General features: G+C 38.4%; 1 protein-coding gene across 1 annotated transcript in view; it reads right to left on the reverse strand.

Annotated features, from left to right (window-relative positions):
* Positions 1 to 12809, reverse strand: part of FREM2 (FRAS1 related extracellular matrix protein 2) — a 137430-nt gene that overhangs the window by 17510 nt on the left and 107111 nt on the right. The window contains exons 16-17 of the mRNA XM_014965743.1: positions 10246 to 10377; positions 9289 to 9620 (exon numbers count right to left, since the gene is read on the reverse strand). Of these exons, the coding sequence (XP_014821229.1) occupies positions 9289 to 9620; positions 10246 to 10377 (464 nt within the window). The remainder of the gene's footprint in view (positions 1 to 9288; positions 9621 to 10245; positions 10378 to 12809) is intronic.

Genomic DNA, 12809 nt, shown 5'->3' on the forward strand with positions numbered 1-12809 from the left:
AATGGATTTAACCTGAGCTTACAACCCTTCAAGTTGCATTTTTGTATTTCAAACTGAATAAGCGTTCTGATAAAACATAAACCCCTCAATTTTGATTCATTTATGTTTAGGTTTTTTAAGTACATAAACAACGTGGCTACAAATTAAGGCCACAGAAATTTTTCAAATATCATTTTGCATTTGCTCTATCCTTAGGCCTTAATGAACTCTTCTGCTTACATTTTTATGTTACTATGTTACTTCTGGAAGACCCTGAATTTGCTCAAACTTCATTGCAAGACTGAGTCCTTGGACTGCACTTAATCCATCTCTGGAACTATTTCTTCCTTTGTGCATGGATAGCAGCTAACATACTGCATGCAATCATGCAAATCATACTGTTTATCACTGTCTGGAAGAACTAAAAATAGTATGCAAGTTGATACAGATTTAAAAGTAGACCCCCTACGCACATATTGTACAAAAGAATAACACTGTATTTAATTATTAGCAGTCAGGAAATTACAGATTCTCTACATATATTTTGATGAAAAATTGCAAGATCAGTTTCAGTAAACTGTCACCTCAGCTTTGTTACAAATACTTTTTCATTCACATCCTCTGATTAGAAATGTGCAATCCAGATCCCCTTGGAGCATTCTGGATTTTCTTAAAAAGATGCAGAAGGAAAGGCACTGACATCACCTCCCAGTGGGAAACTTTTCAAAGGCACAAATGGTGTCGAACACCCATTTACTTCCAATAGAAACTGCATAGGTAAATTTGTACACCTGAACATTTCCCTGGAGTGATTACCTTACAAGCTTTTGCAGTGTTTTGCACTATTAAAACCCCCCAACATTCAAAGAACTTTACAAGCTGTGCAAAACCAAAACTGTTTCTGTGTTCACCCAGTGGCGCATGAGAGGGCTGAATGTCCATTACCTTACAGCTGCTTTACAGTTCCAAATGCCAGACAAAAATTTTAGTAACACTATAAACCCACAAATTTACTGCCTGAACTGACTATATACTATGAACTAATTAGGGAGTTCATTATGGCAAATGTTCATAGTTGCCACAACCCACTGTCATGCAGGACACTCCTTGCTCTACACACTATGCTACTGAAACCCTTTCCACTTACATTGTTTGCATCGTTCCATAAAATGTGCTGGCATTTAGACAGAAGACAGTCTGGACAGACACACAGTATCATGAAGTAAGGCAGCCCAGTAGATAATATGAGATGCTACAGTCATAGGTTATTTTATATTATGCTTCTTTGTTGGTTTTACGTAAATACAATCAAAAGCTTCTATTTGGGATAAAAAAAAGGGTTTTCTTCTCTATATGTATTGGATGACAAATTGAAGTTAGACAAAAATATTGTTCTTTAGTGCTATTTAATTTGCAAGTTTCTTTTTGGGATACCTGCATGGGTATCTGAGCAATTATTTCAGACACAGATTTTCAAAATTGTTCCAAATAACAGCACTTAATTCTCACTTCTATTTAAAAAAAAAAGGGCTGTGATGCAACTCTGCGGTACATCATGGTTTGCCTTTGATTCAGGAGTAACCTCAAACACTTGTCATTTCCTGGAACAGTATCAAGAACTGAATATACTTCACACACAACAAATGGGTTACTATTGAAAAGTCATCTCAGAGAGACTACTGGCTTTTGTATGTGTGTGTTCGTTCTACATCTGCATCTTGTGCAGTAAGAATTAGACATTGAGATCAAAGATCTGAAATCCAGTTTGCTTGTAAGGAAGAGACAAAAGTACATGGAAGACGATTTAATATATTTCCCTTATCCTCTTGAAAAAATGCATACATCATGCTTAATGATAACATAGAGGAGGACTGGAATATCACACAGGGGGAATTTAATGACCTTGTGGACTAGAATAATTAGAAGAGAGATGAAATTTTATAGCATAAAGTATAAGGTAACAGAAAGCAGTGAAAGGGATTTCTGGTAGAAATGAAAGACATTGGTTAGAAACGACAGAGGGGAAAAAAGATTTTGGTATGTGAGTTGATCACATCATAGCTATGACCTTCCTACCCTCTCCATGTGATATGATCCTAAGATAAACTGAGGAATGGGGTGGAAATTAGAAGCATGCATGCCATTATACAGAGCACTAGTGAGAGCTTATCTGGAATAGCTTTGATCATCCATGCTTGAAAAAGCCTAATTTGCATTGTAGACTGTAGAAAAAGGAATCACCATAATCACAGGAATGGCAAAACTATCTGATGAGAAGAGACTAAAATAGCCAGGTTGTTTAGCCTAGTACAACAAAGGCTGAGAGGGAGTAAGAATGCTGTCTATACACGTCAGGAGACAGCAGAGAAGGGCTGATGATGGTGAAGGATGGTGCTGACATGGGAACAAACAGGCATGAGATGGCCATGACAAATACAGCCTAGAAATCAGAAGAATTTTTAGCCCTCAGTGTGATGGCATTCAACAAGAACAGTGAGGCCATGAAATCCTATTAGTCTTTAGATTAAGGTTACTAGTGTTGGAACCACATTATATAGAGAGTTAAGGCAGTGGCCTGGACTGAGTGATCCACAAAACCCCTTCTAGTTCAGTATCTTATGCCACCTTGATTAAAACCAAAAAACTTCTTTCAAAGCTTTTCTTGATTTTCAAGTACAAGATAGTATCAGCACTTCACATACACTCTACACAAAGAAATCCATTAATGGGGTTTGTAAATCACATTTTAGCATTTTCTTGTGCCCATTCAATGGGAACATAGTGTTAATGAGCTCGACTTACTTGTACTGGGGGAAATCTAGCAGTAGGATCCCTTCTGGGGATGAAACACTACTCCTTTGCCGTGCATTACCACTGTTCTGTGGGAAAATCTGAAACCTTAGCACCAAATAATTGTCTCTATTTATTTCTAGGACCCTTGAATTTAGAAATTCTTCTCTTCTAGTAATACCCATAAAAGATGTCTGGGCAGTGAGGCTGCCTGCCCCAGCCTGGGAATTTATTCATGTACTTAAGCATATCTGTGTGCTTCCACCAGTATAGCTGCCCTTAAGTGTGATTCATGGCATGTAGGGAGGAGGAAGGAGTTCTTGCTAAACCAGCTGATGGAGTTTTTATGCACACAAACCCTTCCTCACACACTCATGGTCTTGCAGGTGTGGAGGAAAACCCACAACACTGATAGCCAGAGAATTACTGAATAAATAGGTCTGTTTTTTCTCCCTTGCCGAAAAGGAAAATGCCGCAAGGAGAAAATTACTCTTCAGTAGGCAGAACAGAATAATCTCAAGGCACTCTATATGAAAGGATCTTTTTTTATAGAATAAAAATGAAAACAACAACAAAAAAAAGAGGAAATTAACTGCAGAGGAAGACTGTGTCTGATTAAGTGAGGAGAACTTCCCAACAAAAGAATCGATGCAATGTGTAACACAGATGGAGGAGTCTTCCCTAGCCCTCTTAATAATGCCATTTAGGCAAACATAAGAAAACATTCTTTCCATTGAGTTATCTTTATTTCCCAGCACTGCCTGCAAAGACACTCTATATGAAAGGATATTTTTTGTAGAATAAAAATGAAAACAACAACAAAAAAAGAGGAAATTAACTGCAGAGGAAGACTGTGTCTGATTAAGTGAGCAGAACCTCCCAACAAAAGAATCGATGCAATGTGTAACACAGATGGAGGAGTCTTCTCTAGCCCTCTTAATAATGCCATTTAGGCAAACATAAGAAAACATTCTTTCCATTGAGTTATCTTTATTTCCCAGCACTGCCTGCAAAGCCTATTGAAAGTAGCCAGCTGTTCATATTTTATCTCAATGTGACACTGATGAAACCAAAGCAGTAACTTAGAGCTGTGTAAGTGTGGGATCAGCTTAACTGCTGTGGAGAGACAGAACAGGTGCCTTCTGTGTCTACGCATCCAATGCACAGGAGGTTTTAGCAGTTGCACTGAACAACTTACATTCATTAACAACACATTTTATGCAATAATAAATGTAGGATCCCACACAAAGTGTGACTTCTAGCTTTGTGATACCAGGAGAGAAATACAGACTAGAACCACACCTGAGCTGAACTGGGGAAATTGTGTCTAATAGCCTGTGGCAATGCCAGGTCTGGAAAACCTGAGAAGATGGAAGACAATAATCGTTCCAAGCGGGGAACAGACTCTTACAGTTTGAAAAAATTTATATCACATATCATTCCAATGGTTCATCTCAAAATTCATGTGTGTGAGGCAAGAACATGATTTATACTGGAAATCTATATAAGAAGTAGAGGTGCATGCATTTTCTTTGCAAGACAAATTATCACAGAGCATAAGGTCTATTTTTGAACACTGACAATTCCCATTTAGAGACTTAGAAAATATTCATTTGAGTTTCTATAGGTGTTCTTCTTTTGTTCCCCTTTCTTATGCAAACTGTCAAACTTCATTAAGCAAAAAAAAAAATTAATTAGTTTGAGAATCTGTCATGTAATAAGTGAGAATATTGAAAGGAAATATTTTCAGTTAAGGTTTTGGGGTACGGACTCTGGTCTACATTTATACTGTATTTTATTTATCTGGCTTACATTTCCAGAGGGTAGAACTTGGCAATGTGTCTGTGTACACTGTTAGCACTGATAAAATCAGAATTCAAAATTAGAAATAACACAAGTTCATGTTTTATATTGCTTCCCCCAATGAAACAAACTTTTCATGAAAACTGTATTTTTGTTCTCCAGAACACCCTCAGCTTCATTTTCTATTGCATTTACTCGCTCTGTCTGCAAATTTGAGTCACACAAGCTTCACAATGTTATCTATTAACTGTTTACACAATAACAATATGGTAAAGCTATGATTTGGCCCCAGGAGGGCATGCAAGCCAGGTAGGTCACAGGTGAAATGCAAAGCAGGTTTGTTTAAAGAAGTCTGAATGGAGAGGGGAACGCAATACAGCCTTGAAATGCCAGCTCCTTGAAATGTTTAACTTCTGAGTTTGTTACACAGCTGGTGCATTAACTTTATAGTAGAGTTTTTTCTTCTCGGCGCTTACTAAATGCATGTGTTTGGAGCTGGAGGAAAAAAAAGGTTTGAGTGTTAATGAGCTCTCATGTCAAGGGAATACAAGTTGCAGGGTTTTCTTAAACTTGGAAATGGTGGCTGAACTGAATATAAAAATCTGAAAATAGACATTTCTGTTGATTTGCATTTAAAAGCATCTAATGAGATTTTCAGAAAAGCTGAATTTTCCCCTTAAAGTATGATTTTAGTAAAAACTGAACTAGTAAAGCTGGAAATATACTGGTTTTGTGTAATAAAAAACCTCTGCAAGCTGCCTTGTATAAGCTGTGGCAATACATTAGTTATTTTAAAACCTCTTTTCAGGTAAGATTTCCAAACACCTCAGTGCCAAAACACGTGTAGCATAAATGTCAACTGAACATATTGGAAGAGAGACATTTGCAGTTTTGGCCAGAAATAACTGTTTTTGTTAGAGAAAAAAACAAACTATTCAGCTGTACTCAATTACAGTAGCTCCAAGGTATCGATGTATATTTTCAAGTATTTTAATGTATATTCTTCACCGTCTTGTTTTTGTCAAATACTTGCTTAACTACCTGTTGTTAATAAAATTTGTTTGACTGGTAATTTCCTTGCTTCCCTGTGCCAAGTCTGGCAATGGACTGGAACTAGGGAAAGCAACATCCACACATAAGTACTTGGCCAGAACCACACAGAAGCCTTCAGATGCCAAACTCTCTGGCTACAGCAAACAATTATAACAGTAGGAAACGAGATCAAATAATACTTCACGCTCTATCAAGTAAGCCTAGGCCAACACTTCAATGTATACTTTATTAAAGGAAAGTCACTTGCTTGGTTTTCACTGTTTCACCTCTTAACTTCCTTTCAAGAATATCTGCATTGTTCTAGTACCTGCATCTTAAGAATGTGAGATGTCTGTAGTAATTGATTCTCATAATCTCCCCATGAAGTAAAGTCCAACCTTTATTAATTACCTGAAATTACAGGAAGACGGCCCTCAGGTAGGTGAGTTCCACCTTTTAAGGCCTATATGTATGCAAAGACAGAATTGAATTTTAGGCTATGACTATAGGTTGTCCAAAAGAAAACTGTTGCTGCTAATCATCAAAGCTGACCTTAACTTTAAGCAGAACGGAGCTATAATCCAAATGAATTAGCTCAATCTAAAGAGGAGTAGGCCTTTATTTTTAAATGTAAATCCCTTAAGCTACACACCTAAATCCATATTTAGACACATAAGTGCCTGATTTTTCAGACGTGATGAATATGGGCAGGCCCCAGGAACAAAGCGTCAAGCCGTATACTGCAAGCAGGGCTGCATCTAACTCACGCAGGGTTTGCTCATGCACAGAGTAATTGAGAAAGAGAATGGGTCACAAGGAAAAGGCCTCAAAGGAGAGAGGAAAAAAAAAAAAAAGAAAACTAAGACCTTCTCTGTATGTATTATGACAGTTCATGAGTTCATGGGAACTGGCTAAGACAGCTGCAGCCTGCAGCAAACACCAGGAGCACTGCCAGAAGAGCTACACCACCTGCAGGTCTCCCACCTCACTTCTTGCTGACCCAAGTTCATCTTCTTCCCCTACCCTAGGAGGAGCTCCCGTGAAGTGAAGGTCCACATCATGCAAGATATTGCTGGTTGAGTTTGTGAAATCTCTCTGTCTGAATCAACAGTGCTATCTTTGTTTAGCCATACAGGTACTGCAGAGCTAGATTCAAGAAACAGGATTTTGAGCTTAAAGAGCTAGCCAAAATATCTGGTAAATTCAAGCTATTAAATTTGCAGTGATAGCAGCACGTAGTAGGACTGTTTTTGTTATTTATCTGTTCTGTCTGTGTAATAGAACTTAAGCTTCCTTTGTGTGCTAAAAAACATGGTGAAAACCATAGCTGCCAGCTTTCCTCTCACAGTAGAGGATTATTAATTGTTCACTGGAGGAGAAAAAACCAACAATGGTGACAACCACAGAGGTAGGGCACTGACTGCCTCCCCTCTCAGCTGGAGGGGGTCATGTGAAGATAAAGACCAAACTTGGAGAAGAATTAAATGGAGGTGGGGGGAAACAGGGAGAGCAGTGAAGCGCACACTGGCTGTGGGGCAATGCTTCACTGCTAGAAGTAATTCAGCTTGATATTTCACTTAACACACTGTAACCTTTTAGCCACAACCTACGAGGTGCTAAAGGATGACTTCAGCTGCAGTTTTATGGCTCTCATAGATCACGTTCACCCCTCTCTCCTTTTAAATGAGGAATCTTACTTAAAGTACATCAGGGTTCTGGAGTTTAAAGCAAGACAAGTCTCTTACCCAACAACGTTACCATTTATGCATGTCCTCCACAACCAAAAATACAGGTTCTTTTCATTTACTAAAATACAGGGATGCTGCTTATTTTCTCTTCTATTTATGTCCACATAGAAATACATAGGTCTTATTTAGACACACATTTGTCTAAACCAGCTATTCAGCCTTTTCTCTAAAGGACACACAAACATTTAAAATGGAAAGGATTCAAACCAACTCTTTCTTCATCTTCACTGTGGGAGCAGTGCCTTGCATAGGTCGCAGGATTGGAGGACAGCTGCTTGGCAGCTGTGTGTGCTTATGTGCTTCTGACTGCATTGTGTGGGAAATAATATATGGCTGCATATTGCATGGGAAGGAGGAGATAATCAATGGAATGATGAGCTGAAGAAATGAAATGATTCTAAGAACAGCAAAGACTGCTGTCATTTTTATCTTGTGGGAATGCGTAAGGTTTACAGCCCACACTGGCATGCCTTCCCCTTCCCTCTGACAGGTTCATGGGTCCAGTGGAATGTACCTGTAGGAGGAACTGCTTGTAGCAACCTCAAACAGACACACTAACAGCGAGCTCCTGACACCAAGGCAGAGACCTTGGACTGGTCCCTGTAACAGACAAGGAACCAGGACAGATGACAGAGTGCTGAGATGGCATATCCATCAAGGTCTTTGTATCTAAGAAGGCCAGAAGCTCCATTTCGTTCTGGTCTTAGACTTTACAGAGTACATAATCTCTAGTTTAAATGCCCAGAAAGTCAGGAAGTTAACCAAGGGCTAAAGACAGCCTGGTGCAATTTGTTGTCCAGTAAATTGACTGTATGATCACCCACAGAGTAAAGTGGACTTTAGGCATGTATTAAAAAAAAAACAAAACAAACAACCACAACTCCTGTTAAGAAGCAGAGCAATTATAGACATTTCACACACTGGCCTCATCCTTTCATCCCTTCCACAGAGGCTCAACAGGTCAGGTTAGTGAGTCGGGGAAGTGAGTTAGCTTTACCACACAGTTATCATGCTACAGATGGACTTCTCTGAAATGAGGTATTGCATTTCCAGTCCTTTTTCCAGCCTTTAGGATTATTCCACAAAGAGAGTTTTCTGTGTCATAAAGGATTGCTCTTCATAGCTACAGCTTTTTGTACTCTAGAGACTGAGACAGGAAAACCTATAGTTTAACCTCACTATCATTGCACCAGAAGAAACACTGCACACTTTTGCTTTCACATTATTACAGATCTCTAGAAATAATTTTCCAAAGGACACCTGAAGATCTCTCCAACCTCTTTGTTTTAACCCCCAACCACTTTCACAGTGCTGCTCTTCAGCTATCCTATGTTGGCAGCTTCTCTTCGCTTCCCGACCAAGGAATTTTCTGCTGGGTAACGTGAGAGCACTAAGCTGTCCCCACTGGCAGCCTTGTTACACAGCGAGCAAGAGATCAGCAGAGCCAGGCAGCTGGTGGGACAGTGCAGCCCATTGTTATCAGCAGGAAGGCTCTTCACAGCTTTTTTAAACTCTATTTTAAGATACACCATGATTAATACTAAATAGCCCAGTACTATCAGTGCGCTAAAAGCAGTCCTTTAGGAAGGCTTTCATTCCAAGAAAAGGCTAAGGTTGCTCACTATACAGTAAAAGTGTGATTGTTTTGTCCTAAAATACTTCAAAATTATACTGGGAGAAAATCATAGCAATTTTAATTCAAACTGAATTATTCCCTTAATTTCAACCCATCAAGGTTTTCACATGCAGCCTTAATGGACACTGAAAGCTTTAAGGAATAAGCTGGCCTTAGGGGAAGCCTACTTTTTGTTAAGAAAAAAACCCAATACTTTTCAACTAAATTAATTCTAAAACTACTTATTTCTTGCATAGATGCATTATAAGGGAAATATTTCATTTTAAGAACACAGTACAAAATCAAGTTATAGTTTCGTACCTGCCCATCTGTCCCAATGGTGCCTCCACAATCTGTGAGGAGCTCAGACATGTCATAATAGCTAACAAACTCCCATAGACAGGCTTCCAGATTCAGATTGCGATAGAAGCGTAAGGTATTAAGGCCTCTAATTGCTGGGTTGTATTGATAGGGAATGGTCTCTCCAATCACATCTGGATTTTTGGTAGCATCAGTCAAGAAACCATGGTGGGTCTTCACTTCTGTGTAATCCAACAGGTTGGAGCATTTATGGTTTCCAACTCTAGTTCCATCAGGGCTAAGTGTCAGCTCAAAGTTGGAGAGCTCTCTTGTAGAAATAACAGGCAGCATGCCTAAAAAACATCAATTTCTGTTACTGCGATTAAATATCAGTAGTTAGAGTTGCTTAATTTAGGCAAAGTTTGTTAAACACTAAGATGTCATACAGTGTTTCTGTATTTTGCACTTACAGTAATTAATGTACTCTAGAATTCAAAGAAAGATGATATGCTAAGTGTGTATGAGAATGTTATCCACAATAATTACGCCTTTATACTATGAAATGTCAAATAAAATATTCCTAAATTTTCAACATATTTTTCTATCAGGATTTTGTGTGGATTTTTTCAGACTTAGATCATTATTAAATGGCTTTACATTTTTATTAATAAATAAATTCTTCCTTGGAATACCTCTATGGGCTTCAAAGGAGTTTTATAAAGTGTAGGTTTAGGTCTACTTATCTAACTATGCCATTAGTGTGGAACTTAATCTTTGCATCAAAGACTATGTATCAATACACTATATTATGCATCTTGTTGCAAACTGCACTTGTACATTCATCACATTTTTCACTGGTCTCACATTTTAAAAGACTATGTTATTATTTCAGATATTTAAAATAACATTATAATAAAGTAGCTCAGATCACAGCTTGTTCTATGAGTTCTCTCAACTCCACAGCTGATTTTATCGTACCATCAATATGTGGCATTGTGACTGTCAGTTTGATGAGATTGGCAAAATCAGGATCTTCTGGGCCAGTATAACGCAATTTGGCAGAGAATGGTTCTGCTCCAACTACTCCTGACATACGAGGTTGACAAAGACCTAATGGAAAAAGGAGAAAGAATTTTACATTATGTTCAGAGTAAATAAGCTACACTTTCCCTTGCACTATTTTTTGATGCAATGCTTTCCCCTATCTAAGCTTCCAAAACAAGAATTTTCTGGAATGACATGTAAGTGCTTTGGGCAGCATTTACCAGAGTTCATGTTTGAACAGGAATTTATGCAGAAGAGGATTCAAACAGAAATCATTACTTGATCAACTGGATCGCATTTTAAAACCAGGTGATGATGCTGCACCTGTACATTGGCAGTGGCATGTATCAACAATACTTGCAGGATTAAGTGTGAAGTGCCACACTTTCTTATAGAAGTCCTCAAAACTATATACTTTAATTCCTTCCACCCCCTTAAACACATAAATAGCTTTACATAGGTATTGTGGTTTTGGATAATAGGATCTTTTTCGTGGTTGTGGACAATAGGATACCAGATCAATGTTGGTTTTGGCACTGGATTGGGATGTGGACCTATATATGCCTTCACAGGACCCTACGAGCCTCCTGTTCCATTAGTGACCAAATGTAATTAGAATAATTCTGTCATGAACTAATTTTAGTTGGAAAGGATCTCCAGAAACACTGTGCTCAAAGCAGAGCCAGCTTCAAAGTTACATGGGGTTGCTCAGGGCCTTGTTCAACTGAGTTTTGAACTTCTCCAGGGATGGAGAATCTATAACTTCCTTTGGCAACCCATTCTAGGGTTAGTTCAACCTGTTGCAGTATTAGTCCTGGTTTGTAAAATCAGAAGACTAGGTTTGTAATCATATAATCTGAGACACAGGCAACTTCCAGTTGCATGGTTCAATGCAGAAGTGTCTGCACTCTGGCCACAAAAATCATGGCACGTTGTCATGTGACAGACAAAGGATGATAAGGATGTCTAAGAAAGAAACCAGCAGAAGTGGAAAATCAGAACAGTTCCCTTTGCTCATGTTCTGCTCTTTGCTCTTCTCTGAGGGATTACAAGGAAAGGGGAGGCAGGGCTCTTCTCTTGGAGAACTCTGGTTTTGGTGGACCTCATCTGGCTCCATTCTGGCATGACGTGATAATTTTGTCTTTTTTTTTTTTTTTTTCTCAAATGCAATTAAGATGTGCTAAAGTGGTTACATAAAATTTTTTGCACAATCTGATTTTTGAAAATTTGGTCTATACCATGGAGGTCAAGCATCTTCAGGGTTTATTTAGGATTTATTTATTAAGGATTTTGGCAGGTTACTCTGATCACTGTATTTCTTTCACAATAGCATCAAACAATTTCCTTTATGTTGTACCTGATCATCAGCATTACGGGCTTCCACATCACAAGTTATCTCAGGTACTGAAAGTAATATATGCATGACAATCAGTCTTGATTTTGAGCTAATTAGCCCTCCTAATTTGTCGTGTAATCCAAACAACGCATTATAACACTAACATAGCCAGTCTGTTTCACACAACTAAAGTAGCTCACCCAGCACAAGGCTGTCTGCCTTTAACAAGTACCACACTGCACCTTGTAGAAAATACCCTTAGACAGAGTCCTCTTTAGGGTGTAGGATTGCTGATTGTGCAAACAAAGGTGCCTTGAGCCCACAGTCAAAATGTGGAATAAAGGACAGGGATAAACAGAAATTTCATTCATTAAGCTTCTTAAAGCCCTAACTTAGTAGAAAATAAAATGTTTTAACTAAAACACTTAGTTGGAAAGGCTAAGAAAATTAAAATGATATTGCAAATGAGCAATCATATAATTTATTATTTACTGTAAGCTCTCACAAAAACCAGAAGAGTTAATGTAACTACAAAAGCAGCAAAAATGACATAAAAATGCAAAATGGCTGCAGAAGGGTAATAAATTACAGTGTTTTGTAATCTACCTTGATTGCTGATAATTACCCATTGTCCACATTATGCAAAAATATCTGTGAATTCTATAACAAAATAGCATTTGCTCTGACTGTACATGTTTGCATGTCAGTTCTCCACCTCTGCTTCCTAACGATATTCAGTTTCATCAAAAGAATTGGCTGGGCAAAAGAGCAGCCTACAGTCACTCTGCTGGCTGAGAGAATACAGCATCAGTTCAGTATTGATTAGGTACCAGAGCATCAGAGATAGACAAAGGGAGTGTCAGAGAAAGAAGAAGGATGAATGTTATGGATATTTCAACCACGAAAAAATAATTGTCTATGCCTTGTTATTGGACACCAGTTGCTTTACTTCTTAGTCAAGGAAGAAACTGATTCTTAGGTGTTTAGTGAGGCCTGAATGACAAATGAAGCTTTTCTCCTGGCTAGGCATTCATAATAGCACTCCCATGTGGATTCTCCCATGTCTAATAGCAGCCGAGATTGTACTGCAACATTACTACAGTTGAATTTAAAAGCCAGCAGAAACCAGGTTTCATTAGTTCCAATGCACACCATATACTGT

The sequence above is a fragment of the Calidris pugnax genome, unplaced genomic scaffold (assembly GCF_001431845.1).
Source record: "Calidris pugnax isolate Ruff unplaced genomic scaffold, ASM143184v1 scaffold20, whole genome shotgun sequence".
Classification (NCBI taxonomy): domain Eukaryota; kingdom Metazoa; phylum Chordata; class Aves; order Charadriiformes; family Scolopacidae; genus Calidris; species Calidris pugnax.